The 26,444-nt window shown below is 42.1% G+C and overlaps 1 protein-coding gene across 5 annotated transcripts in view; it reads left to right on the top strand.

Annotated features, from left to right (window-relative positions):
- LOC145351833 (ras-GEF domain-containing family member 1C-like) overlaps positions 1-26,444 on the top strand; it is a 195,622-nt gene that overhangs the window by 154,135 nt on the left and 15,043 nt on the right. For all 5 annotated transcript variants that reach the window (XM_080201516.1, XM_080201513.1, XM_080201514.1 and 2 more), the window contains 3 exons: positions 770-892; positions 22,396-22,533; positions 24,613-24,825. In XM_080201516.1, the coding sequence (XP_080057642.1) occupies positions 770-892; positions 22,396-22,533; positions 24,613-24,825 (474 nt within the window). The remainder of the gene's footprint in view (positions 1-769; positions 893-22,395; positions 22,534-24,612; positions 24,826-26,444) is intronic.

Here is a 26,444-nt window from a genome sequence, read left to right as displayed (position 1 = left end):
TAGGGGGTAACTCCAGTGTTTGCGAGGGGAGGGTGCTCCTCTATGTCCATGAGGGAAGTTAATTCTCAGCATAGATAGAAGTGATCTACTGGCATCCCAATCTCTCTGGAGCGGCCTTGATGGCTCTGACCCGCCAGAGTGACAGCGGAGACCACACTCCCAGAAAACCTGAAATGAAAATTCAGCTATGAATCTAGAGAGATGCACGCTGGTTCTCATACTGAACCTGGCTCTCTGACAAATTTTGGGAGCGTTCAGTCTGGTCACTGTCCTAAGCGATGCTTGCTCATTATATCTGCCTTACAGAACCTCCCATTGGTTCCTCCCCAAAAGTATTAATAACAAATCATCATTTTTTATTTCCCAATCTCCCAGTGTTCTCTGCACTTGCTTTCAGCTCCTCCTCCTCTTTGCATCTCTGGTACTTTCCTCTCATGGCACCATAGGTGACAGATCTTTCAATTATCTGAACTCTTCCTCTCCCTTTTGTGCTTTGCTATTTCTCTCTGCTTTCAAAAGTCTCCTCCAGACTTATCTTTCTATTCTTGCTTTCACTCCTCCCTCCTGACTCTTCCATTGTTTCTGAGCCTTTTGTTCCTCCATGAAATGCCTTGGATGCTTACCATGTTAAAGATATCCTATAAAAGAGTCTTTTGTCTGCTTGCTCAATAACAAAATCGTAGGCAACATCTATAATGCAGTTACTTGAATATTTTCTGTCCTGTGTGGAAAGTTTAACTTACAAATGTGCATTTTTTTTTTCTTACAGAAAGCATATATATTTACATTCCTACTGAGTTCAAGACTATTCATCGAACCTCATGAGCTATTATCAAAAGTATGTCACATGTGTATTGAGCAGCAGAGTCTAGATGAGCCAGTGCTTGACAAGGTCAGAGTTATATTTAACTATGTGTATAGCATTTCCTTTTGACAGTGAGTTTATTGTATTATTCAGAAAAAATGACTGCTTAACAAAAAAAGGTTCTCATCGTCCATTCATTTTCCATTGTTGCTAATTGATTTGAACTTAGTACAAACTGCTGTTAACAATAATGTATTGTCATTTTATCTCTAACATAATGGTGGCACAGCAGTCAGCACTGTTGCCTCACAGCACCAGAGACCCAGGTTTGATCCTGTCCTTGGGTGCCTATGAGAAGTTTGCGCATTCTCCCCATGTCTGTGGGTTTCTTCTGAGATTTCCTCCCACAGTCCAAAGATGTGTAGGTTAGGTGTCATGCCTATGGTAAATATGTGGGTTACAGGGATGGGCATGGGGGTGAGCCTAGGTATGATGCTCTTTTGGAGAGTCAGTGCAGGCTCAATGGGCTGAATGGCCTCCTTCTTCACTGTAGGAATTCTGTGGCTTCCATGGTTCTTATAAAAATCCTGTAAAAACCTAAAGGAAATTGCTGAAGCACTATGGTAACTACAAGTAATAAACACCAAGGCTGTGAATATTCTAAGTGTTTAACCATTGAAGCTTTAGTCTGACTTCATTTGCTGCCTCTTTATCTTCCTCATATTACTCAGGGGAGAATATGCTTGTCTTGTGGAATTCATAACGTAACAAAGATTCACTAGATTGGGAAGGTTGAAATATGAGAAATTGAGTAGAAGGGGGCCTATATTTTTGAAGTTTAGGAACATGAGAAGTAATCTTATTGAAACAGCATCACCAAATCTTTATAGTACAGAAGGAGGCCATCCAACTTATTGAAAGAACATTCTACCCAGTGGCATGCTTCTGCCTTATCCCCATAACCTTCCACATTTTCTTTTCAGATAGCAATCCGATTCCATTTTGAATGCCTTGATCAAACCTATCTTTGCCACCCTCTTAGAAAATAAATTTCAGAGTCCAATTATCCTCTGGGAGGTTATTCTCATACCACTCTTAATCCTTTTGCCAGTTATTTTGAATCTGTCCCTTCTAGTTCTTGATGCTGTCTTGAGTGGGACTCATTGTTCATCCTGTCCATACTGCTCAGGATCTTGAACACTTCTATCAAATCTCCTCTCAGCCGCTTTTTCTCCATGGAAAATAGTCCCAGCTCTCCAATCGGTCCTCACAGCAACAGTCCTTTATCCCTGGAATCATTCTTATGAATTTCCTCAACTCTCTCTAATGCCTTTACATCTTTCCTCAAGTACGGTGCCCAGAACTGACATGGTACTCCAGATGAGACCGAACCATTGTCTTGTACAAGTTCAACGTGACATTCTTCCTCTTGCATTCAGTGACACTATTAATAAAGCCTAAGATGTTATACGCTTTATTAATTGCTCTCTCAATGTGCCCTGCCATCTTCTATGACTAATGTACATATAAACTGAGGTGCTCCTCCTTTAGAATGTCTCCCTTTATTTTATACTATCACTCCACATTCATCACTTCTCTGCATTGAACTTCATTTGCACTTGTCTGCCCAATTCACCAACATGTCCATGTCCTTCTGAGTTCAAGACTATCCTCATCACAGTTGACAACATTTCCAAACTCTGTATTGAGTGCAAATTTTGAAATCATGCCCTGCACACCATAGTTTAGGTCATTAATATATACCAGGAAGATCACGGGTCCCAACACTGGGTAATGTCATGACAAAACTTCCTCCAATCTCAAAAAAGAACCACTTGTCACAACTCTTTCCATCACTCAGCCAATCTTGTATTCGTATGTCTCTTTTTTTTTATCCCAAGAGTTAGAGTTTTACTTACAAGTCTATTGTGACACTTTATCAAATGCCTTTTGAAAATTCATATACACCACATCAACGGCATTGCTCTTATCAACCTTGTAACCAGAGTGCATTGTGAACTCTTGAGGACAGAGTATGCTGGTATCCAACAAAGGAAAAGGCAGTACTTTATCTGCCCTTGTCTGGTCATTAAGCCTCTTGCACCTCTTGTCTGTAGCCCTTAAGGTAACAAGAGTTGCCTCTTAGTACCAGCAGTACCTTTCAAGTGGTAGGAGAGACATTTTTACGAAGGCTTCATCCCACAGCCATTCAGCAGTCTGGCACTTGTCTGCTTCATTCCAATGGTGGTGGTTGCAAGGTTGGTTCATTGAAAATTGTAAGATGTGCCTCCAAAACATGTTTCCTTTTCTGAATCAGCTGCACCCCTCCTCAACTGGCAATATGTCAACCCATTCTTTCCCTGCGCCTACCCTCCAAAAGCCAGGATCTCAGCTGCTCCTCTCTGGGCTCTCGATTTACTTTCCTGCCCCAAGAGGCCCATGGTTTCTGAGAGCAAGACATCCTCCCTCAGGGAAAGAATTCCCACGCTCAACCAATTTTTACTTTACTCCCAGTGTGCTTTGGCTGCAGGCCCAGCTTGCTCCACTCATGCTGGCTTCCGGTTGAATTTCTTACTGGGAGGGGCAACCCCCCCCCCTCTCCCCGCTTCCCCCTCCCCCCTCCCCCAACCACCACCCCGGTGAAATGCAGACCCTTTTTATTATAGTGAAAAGCAACTTAATAATTATGCATTGAGCTAATCACAGAATTACAGTACAAACCCAATTGGAATGAGTTCATTTCTAATCAGTATTATTCAGCTAATACGTTATTTGATACATCCAAGTTTGCATAACAAACACCCTGACAAAATTAAACCATGAGAATTATAATAGGTACTTAGGGAGGCAATGGTAATTAAGAGTTAGGCCCTCACATAATTTAAATACATCACAATTTCTCAGCAGTTGCTCAGTTTTCATGACCCATCAATTAACCTCCTTGGTTTGTAATTTTATCTGATTTAGCAGACTGTGACTCCAGGTTCAAACAGAGTCACGTGGATCCATCTGTGTGTAAGTTATTTGTCCTGGCTTCTGTGCAAAGCTTTGTTTGCTCCTCTAGAATTCCACTTCGTCTTTCTGGTTTTCCAGAACTCAGCAACATGGTTACAGTAGTCTAGTGTATACGGGAATGAATTACCAACCCAGAGGGCAGGAGTTCAGGTCCAACCAGAATGTGAAATTCATTCAATCATTTTGGTGTCTTTTGAGACAACTCCAGATTACCAATCAACTAGTTCACAAATGCATTTTGAAGGAGAGAATCTGTCACTATATACAAAATACCGGACCCACAATCTGTTTTTGCTGCTTAGAATCAGAATCCCTAAGGTGCAGAAGGAGGCCATTCAGCCCAAGTCTTGACTGACCACAATCTCGCCCGTACATTCCTGTAACCCCACTTATTTACCCTGCTAATCTCCCCGACACTAAAGGTCAATTTATCATGGCCAATCAACCTAACCTGCACATCTTTGGACAATGAGAGGAAACTGGAGTGCCCAGAGGCAAATCATGCAGACATGGGGAAAATGTGCAAATTCCACATAGTGACCCAAGGCTGGATTTGAACCCGGGTCCCTGGTGCTGTGAGGTAGCTGTGCTAACCACTGTGCCACCCTACTTACTGTCTCACTTACTGTCCTCCTAACTGCTCAATTGTGAAACAAATGCCCTGAAACACAAACTCTGGCAATCTGAGATTTAAAGTGCTCACACCAGCAATTGGTAGAGCTGTTCCACAGATAAGTTGTAATGGGACCTGTCCCACACGCAAGCAACAGCCTGACATAGCCATCACCACCGGATCATATCATATTTACCAGGAAGAATTAATAAGATGGACGTGATATTAGAAGAAAAAGTCAAAAAGTATAACAGGACAGTTAAGGGTAGAAAGGAGAAGATAATTGATAGACTAGGAGAGGACAAAACCCCTGGTTTGGACTGATTCCATCTGCACATAATAAAAGTTCATTAGAAAAGTAAATAGTATCAGAAAACTGGAGTACAACTAATGATAATTGCATATTTAAAATGGAAATAAACAGGGAACCAGAGACCAGTCAGCTTAACACCAGTGATAGGAAAAATAATGATTCAAAGATATAATCAAAAAATGTTGAGAAAATGGCAAACATACAAAGGATAATCAGCCTGGAATTCAAAAGAGAAGATTGTGATTGGTCAATCTTATTGAATTCTTTGAAGAAGTAACAAAGCATGCAGTCAACTTGGATTTTTAAAATATTTTGGATAAAGTACCACTTAACTGCACAACTAAGGACAGAGCATGTAGAGTTAGGAGCAAGTAGCAGAATAAATAGCGTGCTGGCTACAAAATCAAACACGTGGAAAGTAGAAAATGGTGTTCCGCAGAGATCATTATTGAGACCATTATAGTTCACCAATGCATTAACTATTTGGACATGAGAATTGTAAGTGTAATGTCAAAATTTGCAGAAGGCAATAAATTGAAAGTATAACTAACATTGAAGAAGACCGAGACAAAATATAAGATATTACTAAACATGCAGAATAGCTGTGTAAAAATGGTGAATGGATTTCAATAAAGATGTGTGAAGTTGGCAGAATAAAGGGGGCCACCATTTCTTGGAAATAAGAGTAAAGGAGCATTGGTGTCTTGGATACAGATTCACACATTACTAAAAGTGGCAACACAAGCCATAAAAATGCAAACAAAGCATTGGAGTTCATTTCTAAAGGAATAGAAATCAGAAGCAGCAAAGTATGTTAAATTTGTCTAGAACTTTGGTTAGACGATACTTGGATAATTGTACACAGTTCTGGTCTCCACAGAGCAGAAAAAAGATGTGGAAAAGATTTACAAGAACTAAGTGGTTATAAGTATCAGGAAAGACTGAACAAGCTGGACTCTTTAGAAAAGAGAAGACTTGATAGATGAGAGTTAGATAGGGTAGATGTAGGAAAGATTGTTCCATTTTATTGGGGGGAAAGAAAAGAATCCTTGCATTTATATCGTGCCTTTTATGAACACAGGACATGTCAATGTTTGTACAGTCAATTAAGCACATTTTGATTGTAGTAACTGTTATAATGTAGTAAACACAGAAGTCAATTTGGGTAGATTCACGGGTCAGATTCACCAAGTCAGGTTTACCAGTTCAGCGAGCCCGACCGTTAAAAATGTTCACCCATAGGTCAGATTTTCAGTTGGGGGAAGGGCTGCGTAACAAATCAGGCTGGGTGAGCCTGGAAGAGAGGGAGAGAGAGAGAGAGTTCAGAGATGATCCCAGTGTGCTTTGGGTGCACATACAAAGCATCTTCTTTTAGCCCTGGTGAATGAATCAAATCAGGAGCCTGGCAGGAGACATTGTGGAGTGGTTAGGTGAGTGTCAGAATTGTAAATTGAACAGAAACATAGCTACTAGAAGCAGGAGTAGGCCCTTTGTCTGCTCTGCCATTCATTTTGATCATGGCTGATTATCGAATTCAACATTCTGATTCCCCCACCCGCCCCAATATCCCTTGATCTCTTTAGCCCCATGAGCAATATCTAATTTCTTCTTGAAATCACACAATGTTTTAGTCTCTGGTTGAAAAAAATTTCTCCTGACCACAATTCTAAAAGATTTCCCCCTTACCCTCAAATTATTACCCCAAATTCTGGTCTCCCCCCACTATTGGGAATATTCTTTCCGAAGTTACCCTGTCTAACCCTATTAGAATTTTATAAGTTTCTATCAGATCCCCTCTCACTCTTCTAAACTCCAGTGAATATAATCCTAACTGACTTAGTTTCTCTTTGTATGACAGACTTGCCATCCCAGGAATCAGCCTGGTAAACGTTCACTGTACTCTCTGCATAGCAAGGACATCCTTCCTCAGATAAGGACACCAAAACTGCACACAATACTTCAGTTGTGGCCTTACCAATGTCCTATACAATTGCAGCAAAACAACCCTATCCCTCTACTCAAACCCTCTCACTTTGAATGTTGTCCAACTGTCGGATTATCCTAGAGCAGATAGCCTGGCCTATCATGGGCTTTCCCTGCGGGAGAATTTCATTGCTGCTTCCTAACCAAAACTGAGCTTAACTAAACCACTGAGTAGATTCTCAAGACACAGCCACGGAGATGGCATTAGAATTGCCATCACTACTTGATGCAGATAAGATGCAATGATTTTAGTAAGCTGTCTAAACTCAATGGCTGGAACTCTACTGTCCCACCTGCCATGCGAATTGGAGCAGGCAAGGGAAGAACCATGGAAAGGTCCATGGTAATGCCATTGAATGTCAAAGGGTGATAGTTTGATTCTCTCTTGTTGGAGATGGTCGTTGCCTGGCATGAATGTTGCCTGCCACATGTCAGCCCAAGCCTGGATATTATTCAAGCCTTACTGTGTTTGGACATGGACTGCTTCAGTATCTGAGTCGTCACGAATGGTGCCTAACTCAGGCAGGATTTTACAGTTTTGGGATGAACAAGGTCGTAAAATCCTGCCAAATGGATAGGTATGTTGTGGAGATACCGGCGTTGGACTGGAGTAAACACAGTAAGAAATCTCTCAACACCAGGTTAAAGTCCAACAGGTTTATTTGGTAGCAAAAGCCACTAGCTTTTGGAGCACTGCCCCTTCGTCAGATGAGTGGGAGTTCTGTTTGCAAACAGGGCATATAAAGACACAAACTCAATTTAAAAATAATGGTTGGAATGTGAGTTTTTTCAGGTAATCTAGTCTTAAAGGTACAGACAACGTGAGTGGAGAGAGGGTTAAGCACAGGTTAAAGAGATGTGTATTGTCTCCAGCCTGGACAGTTAGTGAGATTTTGCAAGCCCAGGCAAGTAGTGGGGGTTACAGATACTGTGTCGTCAATGTCTGGGCTTGCAAAATCACAACATCATGGTTCAACCTGAGTCACCTTCAGCATTGGTTTGTGGTCATGTTGCGTTCAGATATCTTTGGTCTGTACATCTTCCCCACAGGGTAGAACCTGGTTGTTCACCCTCTCCTTGTCTTTCCTCTGGATCTTCCACCCTCCTTCTGGGCTGCGAGTGCTCATGTTGACTGACTTCCACTGCCACTGAGAGGGTGGAAGTCCTCCCTCTCAAGAACAAGCACACTTTCAAAGCACTAATTTCTTATTTTCACCTGGGCAGAGACAAAAATATTGCCCTTGACAGGCCAGCAGCCCCACCCTCCCACTCCCTTTGATTATAAGAAGACAGTGGGAGTTAAGGTCCTGGCACTTTTGGGACATTAAATTTGTACTTCAGTAGAACATTACAGGGGTACCTCACCTCTCCAAAGGAAACACACAGTGTGTTGCTAGGCTTTGGTTAGTCGGCTGTTGCTATCAGTAGGTGAAGAATATATTGCTACCCAAGAAAAAACAGTGAAGTGTTGTTATTATGTGACCTTGTCTGCCCTGATAAACTGACTGAACTTCTTGCACTTTGGGTCTGGTCCCAAGAGTGAAAGAATTGGCAATTGTGCCTCCAGGTGATATTTCTAGTTGATTTACTGCCACGGACATCCAGCAAGCTGTGTTTCCAGATGTAACTTTTCTCAAACGGTCTTCCAGGTTGGAGTCTGTGAAACGACGGAATCGTCTTCCTTGTCTGGATTACATGTCGTACTGCCTTGTTTAACTTCCTGAGCCAGCTGCTCCAGTAGTGGAGATCTTGTAGGTAAAAGTGTCAGAGAAAGATGAATTGAGACAGATAATGGAGTTAACTGATAGTCACATGCATTAGCCAAGCACCGTTCTCTAATTACCTGCTTGCCCCAACATGTCTGTTCAGCCAGAACAGTCTTTTAAAATGTTGAGTTGTATTTTCCATGTACTCCAGCAGATAATACGCATTTCACACAAATCACTCCTCCAATTAATTTTGCAAATGGTGATCCAGGAAACCCTTGCAGAAATACTCTGCTGCTGTTCGACACGCGCGCACACACAGTTTTATTGATATAAAAACAGCGCAATTCACTACATGGAAATTTATCTCCCTGTTAGGAAAACCATCAAGCTTTAAATCTTCAGTCTGATTGCTAATAGTTTGTCACTGGATTTTGAGATTATTGGATTGTGTGCATCAGTTGGCAGTTGATTTAATGGAACAGATTGCAATACAAAAATCACATCCCAAATGCAAATACATGAAGGTTCATTTGCCAAACACAAATATGACCCTATCAAAAACCTAAGGCTGGAATTTCCTGTGCGTTTCCACCCTGAGACAAATGCATGTAACTAAATGATTATTTTCCTTGCTCTTTTCCACCTGCATATTCATTCTTGTGCACAATAATATTTCCACTCGTTAGATCCTCAGAGCGGAATGTTATACTCCCAGGTGAGTGGTTTAGGGGTGAGTGGGGTCTTGTAAACTGCTATAGCTGCCTTTCCCAGCACCTACCTGCTCACCTCTGCCACTGCTAAAGTATCATGAGTTGTGCGGGAGGTGTCAGGCCCCCCACCTTTCTGCCAGCTGAAGCCGTTAAGTGGCCAATTAATGGCCACTAAGGGCTGCTTCCTGCTGCTATTTCTTATGTGGTGGGCCAAGGTCAGCAATGGAACGGAAGTCCAGCATGTAACAGTGTTTGGGCTACCAGCAGGAAAGTGGGTGATGCCTCTCTTATGGATTCCCTCTTTTGATTGAAAAACCCTATGCTCCAGATTCTTCCCCTGCCCTCTTACCGGGGCCTGGCAGCCTGGCCCAGCAATGAGAGACATGGGGACTAACTGCAGTTACAGCAGTGGCCATCATCCCCTGTGGTGCTACCAGGACCAAAGAGCTGCCAGCCATTTGGATTGAGATGAGTCTTCCATCCCCAAGTCATCAATGTCCCAGCAAACATTAAATCATTGCAGGGCTTATGGGACAGAATAAGAGCGGAAGAGACACCCCTTCCACATCTGCCTAAAGCAAGCACTTGGTGGATGTAAAATCCAGGATGTGGATGGAGATGCTGTCATTGGACTGGGGTAAGCACAGTAAAAAGTCTCACGCCACCAGGTTAAAGTCCAACAGGTTTATTTGGTAGCACAAGCCACAAGCTTTCGGAGCGCTGCCCCTTCATCAGGTGAGTGGATTGATAGCGGACTGATGTGTAACTCACCTGATGAAGGGGCAGTGCTCTGAAAGCTTGTGGCATGTGCTACCAAATAAACCTGTTGGACTTTAACCTGGTGGTGTGAGATTTCTTACTATAAAATCCAGACCATAATTATTTAATCCCTAGGTTGTGGAACCTTGTGTGTAAATTATACTGATTCAAAATGGGTGTGAAATGAACCAGCAACAAAAGAAGCTATTTTAGTAGTATTTTATTGTGTATTTTAAATTAAGTTCGTTCTCAGAGATCTGTGCTTTGTATTTTTGAATGCATATTTATGGCAATAGTATAAGTTACCTTTAAAAAGTGAAAATCTGCCACAATTACATGTTCTTAAACATGCTGTATATGAATAATAGTTCAATGGTTTGACATTTTAATTTTCATACTTCTGGATGGAATATACAGCAAGAATGTGGTGCTTTCCTCCGGGTACCAGTGTGCCTGCTGACTTCTGGTTTACGACTATTTTTAACATGGGGTATACATAAGTGAGATCAATTGGAAATCTGTGTGAAAATAGACATTGGCAAAATGGATCCATGAATGTGCATAATATTGGGTGTAAGTTGCCAACAACATATTGTTTAAGAACATGCAATTGTGGCAGCTTTTCATTTTTTAATATAACTTATACTATTGCCACAAATATGCATTCAAAAATACAAAGGGGTAACCAAGAAGGTAGATGAGGGTAGTGCAGTTGATGTTGTCTACATGGACTTTAGCAAGGCCTTTGACAAGGTACCGCATGGTAGGTTGTTGCATAAGGTTAAATCTCACAGGATCCAGGGTGAGGTAGCCAAATGGAGACAAAATTGGCTTCTTGCCAGAAGCCAGAGGATTGTTGTAGAGGGTTGTTTTTCAAACTGGAAGCCTGTGACCAGTGGTATGCCCCAGGGATCGGTGCTGGGTCCACTGTTATTTGACATCTATATTAATGATTTGGATGTGAATATAGGAGGCATAGTTAGTAAGTTTGCAGGTGATACCAAGATTGGTGGCATAGTGGACAGTGAAGAAAGTTATCTCCAATTGTGACAGGATCTTGAACAATTGGGCCAGTGGACTGATGCATGGCAGACGGCGATTTAATTTAGACAAGTGCGAGGTGATGCATTTTGGTAGATTGAACCAGGGCAGGACTTGCTCAGTTAATGGTAGGGCGTTGGGGAGAGTTACAGAACAAAATGATGTAGGGGTACATGCTCATAGCTCCTTGAAAGTGGAGTCACAGGTAGACAGAGTGGTGAAGAAGGCATTCAGCATGCTTGGTTTCATCAGTCAGATCATGTGTGGTTCTGGTGACCCTATTATAGAAAGGATATTATTAAGCTAGAAAGACTGCAGAAAAGATTTACTAGGAGGTTACCTGGACTTGATTATTTGAGTTATAAAGAGAGGCTGGATAGACTGGGACTTTTTTCTCTGGAGCATAGAAAGCTAAGTGGTGATCTTATAGAGGTCTATAAAATGAGGGGCACAGATCAGCTAAATAGTCAATATCTTTCCCCAAAGGTGGGGGAGTCTAAAACTAGAGGGCATAGGTTTTACGGTGAGAGGGGAGAGATACAAAAGTGTCCAGAGGGGCAATTTTTTCACAGGATGGTGAGTGTCTGGAACAAGCTGCCAGAGGTAGTAGGAGAGGGCACAATTTTGTCTTTTTGAAAGCATTTAGACAGTTACATGGGTATGATGGGTATAGAGGGATATGGGCCAAATGTGGGCAATTGGGATTAGCTTAGGGGTTTAAAAAAACAAAAAGGCAGCATGGACAAGTTGGGCTGAGGGGCCTGTTTCCATGCTGTAAACCTCTATGACTCTGTAACAGCCCACATGAATTTTGTCCTTAATATCATTGAAAGGAACAGAGTTAAGAAAAAAAATTTGGAATGGGAAACACTCATTTGAACCATTGTATCTAGTCCTTTTTGTAATTTCAAACTGTACATGACTCACTTAACCTTACAAGGAAAGTTAATCACAAGTGAATCTCCTAGTAAGATAAAGCTATGTAAACTTTCACTTTGTTTCCCAAAGGTAACCTAGGCAAAGTCTAAAAAATCAATTTAACATTTCAACCTGCATTGTTGAAATACTTGAATAACTTCTCATGTATCTGAAAAACATGCTTCACGTTGAATTATTTTAAAGCAATGAATTTTTTTATATAGGCAATCGTGGATACCAACTTGCACATTGTATGATCCTACAAATGTCAATTTGTATGAATGACTAGTTGATCTGTTTTGGTGATAGCTGTTGAAAGTGGAATGCTGGCCAGGATTCTAAGGAAACCCTTTTTCTTCAAGCAGTGTTATGGTATCTTTAATATTTACTTCAATTACAAGAACTGACAAATAGTTAAAAAATATCGGTTAACGAGCAGCATATCTGACAATGCTGAACTCCATCAATATTGCAATTAATAGATCAACTAGAACTCAACCTCTGGAATAGGACTTGACCTCACAACCTTCAAATTCAAGAGTTAAAAGTACTATCAAATAGACAAAGCCGACACAGACACATTCCAAGGATGCTATTTCCATGTCAGAAATAAATTATAATGTGCCACTAGCCTTAAATTATGTTCTTTGCCAGACATTCATCAGATCTTTTGCGAAAGAGTTAATTGGCACCACTTACTGCTTTTGATGTCAACCTAATCCGCATAAGTGCAGATAGAAAGATCTTTTAGATGGTGGTGTTCACATCAAGTCTTGCCTGGGATGAGTTAAGAAATAATGAGATCTCTGACTATATTTGGAATACATTTAAATAGCTGGGTTTTACAAATCTGTGCTAGTGGTGGAAACCTTATCCTGACCCTACGTATTAAGAAATCACAAATGCCCAATTTTCCCATTTGTTAAATCTAATGGATGGAAAACCTTGAACATTGTGCAGGTGAGGCTGTGTGTGATTTGCATGCATTTGTAATATTATGGACTATGAAAAAATATAGTGAGATTCGTAAGCACTTTACATAGTTGTAAAAAAAAAGGGCTTTAACTAGCCTAAAATAAAGTTTATGGATCGACTGAATAGGTTTCTGAAATACATCTAGGAGTTAATCAATAAATTAAGTATGGCTCAGGGTTTCTGTTTCTGTTTTGAGTACTGAGGTTTATACTTTTTAACTGAAGCCACCTGAAAATGAGAATGCTTTGGATATAAAATTTGATTTATTATTGTCACATATTAGTATGCAGTGAAAAATATTGTTTCTTGTGTGCTTTACATACAAAGCATACCCTTCATAGAGAAGAAAACAAGAGAGTGCAGAATGTAGTGTTACAGTCATAGCTAGGGTGGAGAGAAAGACCAACTTAGTGAGAGGTATTTCCGTTCAAAAGTCTGATGGCAGAAGTGAAGAAACTGTTCTCGAGTCAATTGGTACGTGACCTCAGACTTTTGTATCTTTTTCCCAACAGAAGAAGGTGGAAGAGTGTGGCTCCTGTTTTACCATTTCAACTAAGTGTTGGGCGGATTTGAAACTGGAGTATTTCAGATCCAACTTTTAGACCCGTTCTCAGGTGCCCCCGTATGCACTCTGCCTGAAAAAATAGCAGCAATTCTGAATCGTGCTGCAGAAGCCCAGAGGGCGGGCTTAACATGCCCGAAACACTGCATTCTGATTGGTGCCTTCAACCACGTGCGTGCTGATGAAAAATAGAAAAAAACTCTTCCCTACCGCATTGTTCCCGGGCCAGATAATGCCCCCCTCCCCCCCGTCCTGGCCCCACCTCCACAACATTACTGACCCCCTTATTCCTCCACTCCCCACTATCCAGACCGATCGTGGCCCTCTGTCTCCTTCCAACACCCCCCACCCATCAATCACGCGCAACGTGGCAGTGGACGTCTCTCCCCCTCCTGTCCCCCCCACTGATTTACATGCGAAGTGACAGCAGATCTGACCCAGAGACTCAGCTCTGAGCTTAGCTCCTCGAAGTTGGAGCGCCCAAATCAGACCTTTGTCGAGCATGTCTGTTTCGTGCCGAATCTGGACGGTCGAGTGTGGTGGTAAAGGGGGAAGTGGCAGTAAGTTTGGGCGTGTAGCCCAAAAAGTCAATTTGAATGCATGCAAATGCATTAAAATTGGTGTCACGCCCATTTTGTGTGTAGTCCTGACAGTAGCCATTTTTGACCCTTGCTAAAGGAACAAACGTGGAGGCAAGTGCAGGTCATGCTACTTGCCTCATGCCCGACTTTACCAAGTTTTCGTGCCTGAAAAAGGGGGCAACTTGATGGTAAATTTGAGCCCAGTATGTCCAGGGCGCATGGGGTCCTTAATTTGGCTGGCTGCTTCTGCGAGGCAGCTGGAAGTGTAGACAGAGTCAATGGATGGGAGGTTGGTGTGCGTGATGGATTGGGCTACATTCACGATCTTTAGTAGTTCCTTGCAGCCTTCTGCAGGACAGGAGCCATACCAAGCTGTGATACAACCAGAAAGAAAAAAAAAAGCCACAGCCTAAAAATAAGGAAATTTATATTGAGTTTCTGCAGATAATTTTTGCAATAGAATTCAAATACTGTTTATTGTTCTGGATATAAGAATAGTACTGGGAATGAAAGCTTATATTTTTGAAGAAAAACTTGCAAAATCTTTTTTTTCACTGAGGTAGGGAAGGTTAAGGAGGGATGCAAGGAAAGCATGTACACTTTGCATGATTAGACTCCCCATTGATGTCATTCAACTCCAGCACAAGCTGGAACATTCTGTTTGCTCTAACCTAGAACTGAATGTTTTACCAGTATCAAACCTGTGAAGGTCATTAAGGCTGATCGGTAGCTTTCCAATGGAGCTGTCTCGCATTGATTGGCATGGTGGTACAGTGATTAGCACTACTGTCTCTCAACGCCAGGGATCCGGGTTCAATTCTAGCCTTGGGTTACTGTCCATGTGGTGTTTGCACATTCTCCCTGTGTCTGCGTGGGTTTCCTCCAGGTGCTCTGATTTACTCCCACAGTCTGAAAGACGTGCTGGTTAGGTGCACTGGCCGTGCTAAATTCTCCTTCGGTGTACCCAAGCAGGTGCCAGAGCGTGGTGACTAGGGGATTTTCACAGTGACTTCATTACAGTGATAATGCAAGCCTACTTGTGACTAATAAATATACCTCTAAACTGCTCATCAATGTTAATGAGGCTAAAAGTCAACAAGTTATCTGGACTTGATGGTCTAGATCCTATGGTTTTAAAGGAGATGGCTAGAGAAAAAATGAATGCATCAAAATCATAGAATCCCTACAGTGCAAAAAGAGGCCATTCGGCCCATGAAATCTGCACCGACCACAATCCCACCCAGGCCTTATTCCTGCAACCCTACATATTTACCCCACTAATCCTCCTGTCACTAAGGTCAATTTAGCATGGCCAATCAACCTAACCCGCATATCTTTGGATTGTGGGAGGAAATCAGAACACCCAGAAGAAACCTACGCAGATATGTGGAGAATATGCAAACACCACACAGTGACCTGAGGCCACAAAACTAGTTTAGCTCTTCCAGAATGCCCTAAATTCCATGCCAGTCCCCATGGATTGGAAGGTAGCAAATGTAACTGTGCTATTTCAGAACGGAGGGAGAGAGAAAACTGGGAACCATGGACTAGTTAACCTGACATCAGTAGAAAGGAAAATGCTAGTTTCTGTTATTTGGGATGTGGTAGCAGGGTCTGTATAAAATTGTAATACTGGGGTGGCACAGTGGTTATAACTACTGCCTCACAGCGCCAGGGACCCAGGTTCAGTTCCCGGCTTGGGTCACTGTCTGTGTGGAATTTGCACATTCTCCCAGTGTCTGCATGGTTTTCCTCCCACAGTCTGAAAGACATGCTGGTTAGGTGCATTGACCCAAACAGGCGCCAGAATCTGGCGACTAGGGGAATTTTACAGTAACTTCATTGCAGTGTTAATGTAAGCCTTACTTGTGACTAATAAATATTCTTTAAAAAAAATCAACATGATTTTCCAGAACAGAAAGTGTTATCAAATCTAGCAAAAATTTTGAGGCTGTAACTAATAGAGTGAATAAGGGGGAACCAGTGGATTTTTATATATTTGGATTTTCTCAGAGCATTTAATGAGGTTATTGCACAAAATTAGGGCTCATGGGAGAGGGATGATATATTAGCATGAATCAGTTAACAGACAGAAAACCGAGAAGAGGGATAAATTGGTTGTGTGTGGGTTGGCAGGCTGTAACTATGTGGGTACTGTGTCTGAATATCAGTTATTTACCATCTATATCAGTGCTTTAGGCAAGGACATCGAATGTAACGTATCCAAATTTGCTGGTGTTACAAAGTTGGGTAGGAAAGCAAGCTATGAGGAGGATATAAGTAAGCTGCAAAAGGATTTGGGCAGGCTGAGTGTATACCATTGTGTTCTAATCCAATGTAGAAACATAAATATTTAATCATGTTAATAGGATGGAAAAGCAGAACATTTGTAAATAGTACAGGGCTGGAAAATGTTATTCAAATAGAGCTGAATGTCCAGGATTCTGACCCAGCGACAGGGCTGGCAATATAGTTCCAAGCCAAGACAATGTGTGACATGGAGGGGAGCTTGGAGGTGGCAGGCGCTTCCCTTGTTCTTCTTAGACATGATGAGTTTGGTAGGTGCTGATGGAGGTGCTTTGAGTTGCTGTAATGCACACTACTGCCACTGTGCATTAGTGGTGGAGGGCGTGAATGTTTAAAGTGGTAGATGGTTATCAGTCAAGTAGGCTGTTTTGTCCTGGATAGTCTCAAGCTGTATTCGTTCAGGCAAGTGAAGAGCTTGCCACACTCTTGACTTTTGTAGATGATAGACAGGCTTTGGGGAGTCAGGGGACAAGTTACATGCTGCAAAATTCCTAGTTTCTGATTTGTTTTAGCTATAGTATTTATATGGCTAGTCCAATTAAGATTCTGATCAGTGGTGACTCCAAGGATGTTGATGGTAACATTGTTGAATATCAAGGGGAAGTGGTTAGATTCTTGTTGGAGATGGTAATTGCCTGGCACTTGTGTGGTGCAAATGTTACTTGCCACTTATCAACCCAAGCCTAAATATCGTCCAGGCCTTGCCATTTACGGACACAAACTATCTGAGGAGTCATGAACATGGTGCAATCATCAGTGAATATCCCCACTTCTGACCTTATGATCAAAGGAAGGTCATTGATGAGGCAGTTACAACTCTGCCAATGTTGTCTACCTGATATACTGCAGGAAAGGATGTCCTGAGGCATGGTACATTGGGAAGACCATGCAGGTGCTACGACAACAGGTGAATGAACACCAATTGACAATCACCCAGGCAGGAGTGTTGTCTTTGTGTCGGGGAACACTTCAGTAGTTAAGGACATTCAGCCTCTGATCTTCGGGTAAGCGTTCTTCAACATGGCCTTCACAACACATGACAATGCAGAATCACTGAGCAGAAATGGATAGCCAAATTCCGTGTACATGAGGACAGCCTCAACCAAGATCTTGGGTTCATATCACACTATCTGTAACCTCCCACGACTTGCCTGGGCTTGCAAAATCTCATTAACTGTCCTGGCTGGAGACAATACACATCTCTAATCTGTGCTTAGCCCTCTCTCCACTCACATTGTTTGTACCTTTAAGACTTGATTACCTGTAAAGACTCGCGTTCCAACCATTATCTTGTCAATTGAGTTTGTGTCTTTATATGCCCTGTTTGTGAACACAACTCCTCACTCACCTGAAGAAGGAGGAAGACTTCTAAAGCTTGTGCTACCAAATAAAGTCCTGTTGGACTTTAACCTGGTGTTGTAAGACTTCTTACTGTGCTTACCCCAGTCCAATACCAGCATCTCCACATAATGTATACAATGTGACAGCCCTTGGCACCAGGGAGCATTTCTACCACCTTGGAGCCACCTAGCACTCAATGTATAACTTGTAATAAACCAGGAATATAGTTGCTCAGTTGTGCAATTCAGTTATCTTTTGGAAACTGAGTTATATGTGCACACAGTTCTATCTGTGGCTCTTAAGTGATTGCAACTTCATTTATAATACCCTAGGTTCATTTCAATCCCATCATAATTTATTTGACAGGAGACATTTCTCAGTGCAGTGATGTATCCTGTACATCTGCTAAAGCAAAGATTCTGGCATAGAGCAGTAGCAACAGATATCCAGGCAGCAAGACTTCCTTGACATTAATTTCTCAAAGCTGTGGGCTATCATCAGTTACACACCTACTTCGCTTCGAGCTCCATTAGTCCCAACCATGCTACTCATGTGTGGGAAAGCATAGTACTCCGTCAACGTGCAAATGTAAGGTCAATTTTGCTGATTTGTGTGGCTTCGTGAAGCTTTACCTGCCAGCACTGTGGCTATTGCACATAGTGCATAATTTCAGCTTCAGCTGAGTATAACCGCAATTCTTCAACATTCAATTCCTGTTGCTCAGTAATGTCGAGGCTGGCTAGCAGCATTTTAGGAATAAGGAAGCAAGAAAGGAGAGAGGGACTTGGTGCAGGATAAAAGTTTTGCAGGTGATTTCTAAGTGGGGGTGGGGTGGGCTTGGGAGGCAGCAATGTATAAGTATCATTAGTGTCACAAGTAGGCTTACATTAACATTGCAATGAAGTTACTGTGAAAATCCCCTAGTCGCCACACTCTGGCGCCTATTCAGGAACACTAAGGGAGGATTTAGCGTGGCCAATGCACCTAACCAGCACGAATTTCGGACTGTGGGAGGAATCCGAAGTACCAGAGAAAACCCACGCAGATACCAGGAGAACATGCAGTCTCCACACAGACAGTATCCCAAGGCTGGAATTGAACCTGGGTTCCTTGCACTGTGAGGCAACCACTGTGCCATCGTGACATGTAATGAGCAGAGGTGTAATTGAGTTAGGAGATGACAAGGGCATGAATAAAAAGGTTAAGGCACAGAGAGAGGCCATTCAGCCCATGTTTCAATGGAGTGGAGGTGAAAATAGGCAATCCGGATGGAAGTTACTCAAAAAGTGTCCTATGAAAGAGGGTGGAGTTGAAGGGTTTTTTAAAGTTGGGGTTGATTATATTAAACATTATATAGGTGATAGGTATTGTTTGATTAAGGACTAAGAGCACATATAAAGAGAGTCATTAGCCTATCAACAGCTGTCATCCCTTTCATTTTTTTTTAATTGATTTATGATTTTTCAAAAGAGGGGCATCAGTGAGGAGCAGGTGGGGCGTGGAGGGAATTGTTGTGCCACTTTTCTGTGATTACATTCATGCTCCAGAGTCCCTGGAGAGGGAGCGCGCAGTGTTCACTGGCATGCTTGAGGTCATCCACAGCCAGTGGGTAATACTGGGCCTGGAGTGCGTCATTAGCGCTCAATCCAGCATTTTAAATAGAAAAGGTTCCCTTTTAAAGTTTTGTTTCTGTCAGTGCCCATTTAAGGGCTCTCGATTTGTTTAATTGGCCTTTGTAATCAAAAGAGTATAACAAGAGTCATTGGATGGCGTTGGAGGACCAGCTGTGGCTCTGCTCCTGGGCCTGGTCACAGTGGCCGTGAAAAGGTTCAGGCAAGTTTCTGTTGAAATTTTGTTTTTTTTTTGTGCGGTGCTTCTCCTTTAAGGTGTTGTTCCTTAGTTAATCTTGTTCATTTGGCACTTAAAATATAAAGAGAGTCTGGTGGTTAGAGATCAGAACGACTTTGTTGTGTGAATAAAGCTACTAACACTTTATTAACGGATCTGCGTCTTGTTTGTTTCACCAACTAGTTTGAATCTGTAAAACAATTAGTGAACAGAAAATCACCCAGGGTTTATGGTGGGCTAGAAACCTATTCTAACCCATTTCTGGGGGCACTCTAACTGATTAGAGAAATTTCACCCAACATTCATGCCACAAAGAAACCTAAATAAATATCTGCAGCATCAAATCAAATTTAATTGCTACGGGAATGGACCATCAGTTCTTGCAGTGAATATGGGGCCAGCTTTGCCTGCTGCTTTCAAATTTCATGGGGCAGGTGGTGATGGAAATTGCTCTGAATCCCTACCCATTTTCCATCAGAAATAACTGGGAATGCCGAAGCACTTGTCCAAGCATCTATGAGCATGCTAAAATGATGTCTCACACCATTTACCATTACTACCTGGACAGTACACCCGACTTTGCATTAACCATCTAAACAGGTGGCCAGGGTTGTTAGAAGAAACATATGATAACAAAAAAAAAGAAACTGGCAGCTAAGACAGGTTGGGCCAAATTTTCAATTTCCAATGGAAGCGGGAAGAACTACGACTTGGCACTGAGAAGCAGCATGCCAGCATACTGATCTCCTTGCCTCTGGACCTTTATTGGTCCAGGAAGAGTGTGCTTTTTTTTTATTGTTTACTCCATTCTGAAAGTTATGAAGCTAATGCTCATAGAGTGGATTAGGTGGACCCGAATCCATCTCCTTGCTCCAAAAACCAAATTCAAATTGAATCCAATTCATGGTCCTCACAAGACAGACAACAAAAGATCCAAGCTGACAAGCCCCATCTTGGGGTTGATTAGCAGCTAACCCCACAGGTAACCAATAGTTTATTGGGCTAATTTAATAGCTTATTAAGGCCACTCAGGCAAACACAGCCAGTGGCAGACCTGGGAGGGGATGCACCATTTCCTCATCCCACAAAGGGCCTCCCCACCTGCTCCAGCAGTCAGCAACTAGGGTCACTGCTCCTCCACAATGACAACCTAGCAACCCCTTTTTAATGGGAAAATTGTTTTGCTTTTCTTCCAAGATGGAGGTAATTGGATGGTGAACACTTTCCCTAACCACTAATTGACCAGACCCTTAAAAAAGATGTGTGTTGGATACTGACTGAACATAAGACTTGAATCCACAAATGCAATTAACGTAGGGGTCCTGATCCCAAAACACACAGCCCAATCTCTCAAAGTCACTGTGTCAACTGCAGATACTGAAAATAATTGTGATGAGTTGCTTTCGGATTCCATTCTTTGTGATTCATACTTCGAATTTCCTACACCTAGCATGCCTATTCTTTGAGATAGTCACATTATTAATAGTTTTGTGATCAGAGAAATTTGATATTCCAAAAGGAGAAATGGAAACTGAATAAAGTACGATAAATTTGCTGTTTTACGTAAGTATGTCACTCCAGTAAAAGCTTAAAAAAGCCTATCAAAGCTCCAAAACTATCCACCCTTATAAGCTACGGTGGGTGTCCTTCTGGCCATCATACCAAATGTTCCAGTGTAGAAATGGCAATTTTGTTGAAAGGGCTGAAGGAACTGAAGCTAACTATGCAAGTTTATGCGTGGTCAGTGGCAGATCAGTTGGGTAAGACTGCCCTGTCATTCCAATGCAGGAAATTGTGCCAAAGATGAATCTACCACAACTCATTTATCCTACTCTGTCAGAGGGAAGAGAGGCTTATGGTTATAGGGCAGACAGAGGACAATTAGGAGTCAACCACATTGCTGCGAGTCTGGAGTCATGTGTAAGCCAGACCATGTAAGGATGACAGATTTCATTTCCTAAAGGACATTAGTAAATCAGGAGTTTTTTTTTATCAGTAATCAATGATTTTCTGACACCATTTAGTGAATTCAGATCTTTGTCGACCTATGGGGACAAGATGGACCAAATGGCCGCCTTCTGTGCAGTAAACATTATGAATCTATTATTGAGGCGAGCTTTCAATTTCATGTTTTTTGTTTCCTTCCCTGCTAATTGGTTTTAAATTTCCCCAGCTGCCATGTCCTCTAGATTACTGGTGCAATGACATTCTGGCACACTTCAATTGTAAGTCAAGTCAGGAATGCAGTGATAGGCCTGCAAATTAAATGGTGCCATTATTACAAAGCATTGTCTAAGGCTGCTCTTTCGTCCAGTCCAAACCAGATCATTTCCCGTCAGGAGAGGAGATTCCCAGAATGAGAGTTTCTTTGTCCCAAGTCCAGGATCTGTCTGACAGCCAATGGGCCAAGTTAGAGAGATGTATCAATCAGTCAGTGAAAATGATGCCCCGCCCCCGAGAGTTGAAGGTTGGCCTGAGCCCCTGAAAACTCAGGTTGTTGACACATAAAATTTAGTTCCTGATTCAACCATGCTTTCAAGTGAGTGCTCTAGCTCAGGTGGATGTCCAAGTTATGCCTTCATGCCATGGATGTCTATAGCTTCTTGTTGATAAAGGAATGTACCCATAACCCTTTGGGCACTGATGAATAGTGGAGGCATCAGGAAGAAAAGGAAAGATTTGCATTTATATCGCATTTATTTCAAAATTACTCACCATCTCAAACATGTGACCTACACGTGGCCTACATGTGATTCCAGACCATCTCTACAGCTAATAAAGGAGTTTTGATGTAGTTACTGTTGGAAGATGGGATCCTGGATTACCATTTGCAGTAAAGATCTGAAGATGTTTGAGCCTTGTACTTATACCAGTTTTATCCTAATGATCATGTATCATATTTTGCTGGCCCTCAGGCACGAATTAAAAAATTTGGACCCAAGATAATGCAGCTGCTGACAGAATGGACGGAAACTTTCCCTTCTGATTTTCGGGATGAGAGAATGGTTGGACATCTAAAGGACATGATTCACAGGATAGCTCCTTGTGATGAGGTGAGTCTCATGACTAACGAAGCCTCAGAATTAAATGCTGGAATGTTTATACCACAGGGCAGATTCTCTGACTTTGCCTGTGGCTGGGATTCTCCAGTCCCGCTGCAGCAAATGAAGATTTAGCTAAGTGCCAAATTTTCCATTCTTGCTGGCAGTGGCAGTGGGTCATGACCATCCGAACATTTCCAGCCAAAGTTTCCCAAGCAAAGTTATTCCTGTATTTGGATATTCAGTGGTTTAACATCTTATTCACTTTTTTTATGTTTACTTATGGTAGAAAGCCCGTTTTATAAAGTCTGATGAATACATAATTAAAAGTCTACAATGGTATACTAAAATAATGTTTTAATTCTGCCTTTTAGCAATATATTGAGTTGTTAACAGCACTGTTTATGTAAACAATACTAATTTTAAAGGAAAATTATTGCCGGATACATATTAAAGATAAACGTGTCATGATTCATATAGTCACCTCAGTAAATTATTGAGCTAATGATAGGACAATATTACTAGTAAATAGATTTTCTGGATCCGACTGCAGATATTGCCTCTGGCTAAACCGAATAGGAACTTTCAGCATCTTTGCAATGGTCATTATAATTAGCAAAGAATGCACCAGCATCCTCTGGCAAATTTTACCATGATTGCAACAAGATCAGCTTTTTCCCCAGTATGAAAATAATTAGATATTCATTAATGAAGGCTGACAACAAAACAGTGAATAGCTCACAAGCTAATAGTTTGTTGTGACCATTCTAACTTTACTGTCCCCACTCTGGCAGTGAACTACAGACCTGCTCTGTTAGATCTCAAAGTTAGATGAGTATCACTCATCTGGCGTGTACATTGAATTCACAAACCAATACCTTGCTTTCTATCAGCACTGAATATCAATCCTGGAGTCATTTAATTAGCAGTGATCAGAAGTTAATTTTTCATCCTGCAGTGTGTGTCTGAGACAGGGAGCTGTATGCTACAAGATACAGCTGGCATGGTGCATTTAACTGCAAACTGTAAATTTCATTCTGTCCACAAAGGATGTTATGGAAGGGGTTTTCCAGTCATGTTCGCCCTAAAGCCAGAAAACGAACAATCACCGAACCTTAACATGGTCTGTGTCCCACCTACTGCGATTCCTATGTTGGGCGGGATGGGAAAAATTCCACCCTGTGTGTGTATATGCTCACGGACACGCAGAAAGCTCTTCTTTGCCGATACATGTCGGCGTTCTGCAATAATATTAAAAGACTTTGCATCAAGTTGACAACGTGCTCAGGTGATCCAGCTTTTCAAACCTTTTTCTACACTATACTGAAATGACACTCCATGTGTCCAGATAATGTTGGACCCCAGTGGGTCTTGTGTTATTAGTTTGTGCTTGCTCCAGAGTCAGATTAGGACATGACTTCAAAGCTATTCTGCCAGCTTATATGATCCACATCTAAGATCTCTTTACATTAATGCAAAAGTGGTCTTAAAACTGCAGCCTAAATTGGTCTGCAGCTATTAGCTCCAGTTAAATTGTCTTCTGCTTTTCAGAACTGATATTTGGGTCTTGCAGGCTGCCAGGAAAGGAAATTAGCTTTTGCCATTTAGGTCAAAAAATCAATATTTCTTGATTATCTACACAAATCATTTCACATTGATTGTTTTTGCTGCTTCCTTGGAACAACGTTCCCATTAATTATTGCTACACTGTAAGTACCATTGGTACGGTTGTAGCAGTCCAGCTCTGAGACAGGGTACAAATCTCATTCCAGGGATTGGATTTTATAGGAGGTGGGGTTTACTGCCCCGTTGCCAAAGAATGGCATTGCAAAAGCCACCCTGTTCTGGAACAGACTGCCCCATAGCCATTTAAGGCTCCAAGGAACATGTCATCAACTTGAAATTTTTAGCTCTGTTTCTCTCTCCACAGATGCTGCCTGACCCGCTGAGCATTTCTTGTTCTTATTTCAAATTTTTCTTTTATATGGTGTTAATTTACTTGATTTATTGGCTGCAAGTACATGTAAAGAATGTATGGTCACTGTCACAGTTCATGTCCATTGACATGTCAGTTGTTTTTTCTCCTCCCAGAGTTACTGGAAGACAATGAATCAACTTTTGCAAACCCTTAACCAAAAACTGGCAACTTTAAATCAAGGTGAAGAAAACACAGTCAAGATTAATGCCAGTGTGTCTGATAAATTGGTTATCATCAAAACAAAGCCCCCATCTATTCAAAGAGATATACTGAGTATTTGCAATGACCCTTATACATTGGCGCAACAACTGACTCATATAGAACTGGTAAGTTGAATGGCTATTACCATAGAGGTTTATCAGCACCATCATCTAGACTTAGCCTTTGAATGCAGGGATCTGGTAAATAGTGTTTGATGTGAGGGATTTCTGTAAAATGGTTCAAACACAGTAAGTACATGCCTAACCCCTATCCAGCAATTTTCCCCTTCCACACACATTCAACTGTGGCCTGGGTCCCTCAGGTACCCTGGACCTCAAGTGGGTGTATTATCGGCGGCAACCATCATCTTGATGGTACTGCTGAACAATGAAGAGCTCCCGGGCTCCAATTGGCCAGCAACTGTTAACAAGTAGGACTTCTGTCCTAGGGTCCTTAACCTTGAGGAAGACCCACTCCTGCCTGGTTAAGTGCCTGACTTGTTACATAATAAGACTGGCCTTTCCCAAAAGAGGTGACACGGGGCTCTCAGCTCTCCAGCTGCCAATCGAGACTCCTATTGCCTACAAAATTCTGTCCCAACATCAGCACTGTTTTGACTCTAATCAGCACATTCTTAAAGCACTGAGGTTTCTTAATAAGGAGAAAGTTACAAACCACAGCATGAGGCAGCAGAAATGGACCAAACCTGTGCTTTACTTGCTGGAGGAGCAGGTCCTCAGCTGCAGGGAGTGAGTCATGATCTTCTGAGTGTCACTTTCTAAATTCATGCCCTTCATTCTCACACCCCATGTTTTAATCCCTCCAATCAGATTTCCAATCCACCACAGCCCTGAAGACTTTTATCAAAATCATAAATAATATAAATGTAAACTATCCTTTTCCTCCTCCTGTACAGCCTTTGACCTGGTTGAGTACACCATGCTCCTTCCACACCTGTCCACTGTTGTCCAACTGAGTGATGCACTCCCCTGGGTCTATTCTTAACCATTTAATTGTAGCCAGGGAATCACCTTCAATGGCTTCGTCTTCTATTCCCACACAAATACTCTGCACCCCGAGGCTCCTATTTGTCATTTTTGGGTCCCTTGACGATATAATCTGAAAACACACCGAACAGAACTTTCCAGCTGTTCATGGCAATGGAATACTCTAGTCCCACCGACAGTGCACCCCGCCCCCCCCCACCCACTTTGTGGCTGTCCCAGTGGCGAGGGGTGCATTCAGCTGGAAATCCCATTGATAACGGCAAGACCAGAACATCCCACGTGTGGCCACCTCCGCTGCAGTGAAACATCTGGAGGGTTGCCTATCATTTATCATCTGTTTGCTGATGCCATCTGGCTTTACCTCACCGCCAATGCTCTTGACACCCCCCACCCTCTCTTCCCACACTCTGTAAATTGTCAGGCCACTTGTCTGATGTCCAGTACTGAATAAGCCAAAATTTCCTGAAATTATATATACGGAAGCTGAAGCCATTGGCTTTGGCCATAAATCCTGCTCTCCCATCACTAACCTCCGTCACAACTATCTGAGGCTTTATCAGACTGTCGGGAACCATAGTGTCATGTTTAACCTGACCCTGACCCTGCATCAACCGATCTGTTATGTCTGTCCATGGCTTTTTTACCTCTTAACTGTTCCAGTGCATTCCTGCTCAGTCTTCCATGTTCTACCCTCCATAAATACATGGTGCCTTTTGCCTAACTGGCATAAAATCCCA

Source organism: Carcharhinus amblyrhynchos, chromosome 13 (genome assembly GCF_965287045.1).
Source record: "Carcharhinus amblyrhynchos chromosome 13, sCarAmb.v2.hapA, whole genome shotgun sequence".
NCBI lineage: Eukaryota > Metazoa > Chordata > Chondrichthyes > Carcharhiniformes > Carcharhinidae > Carcharhinus > Carcharhinus amblyrhynchos.
Note: the sequence above shows the minus strand (reverse complement) of the source record. Positions and strands in the feature narration are given on the sequence as shown.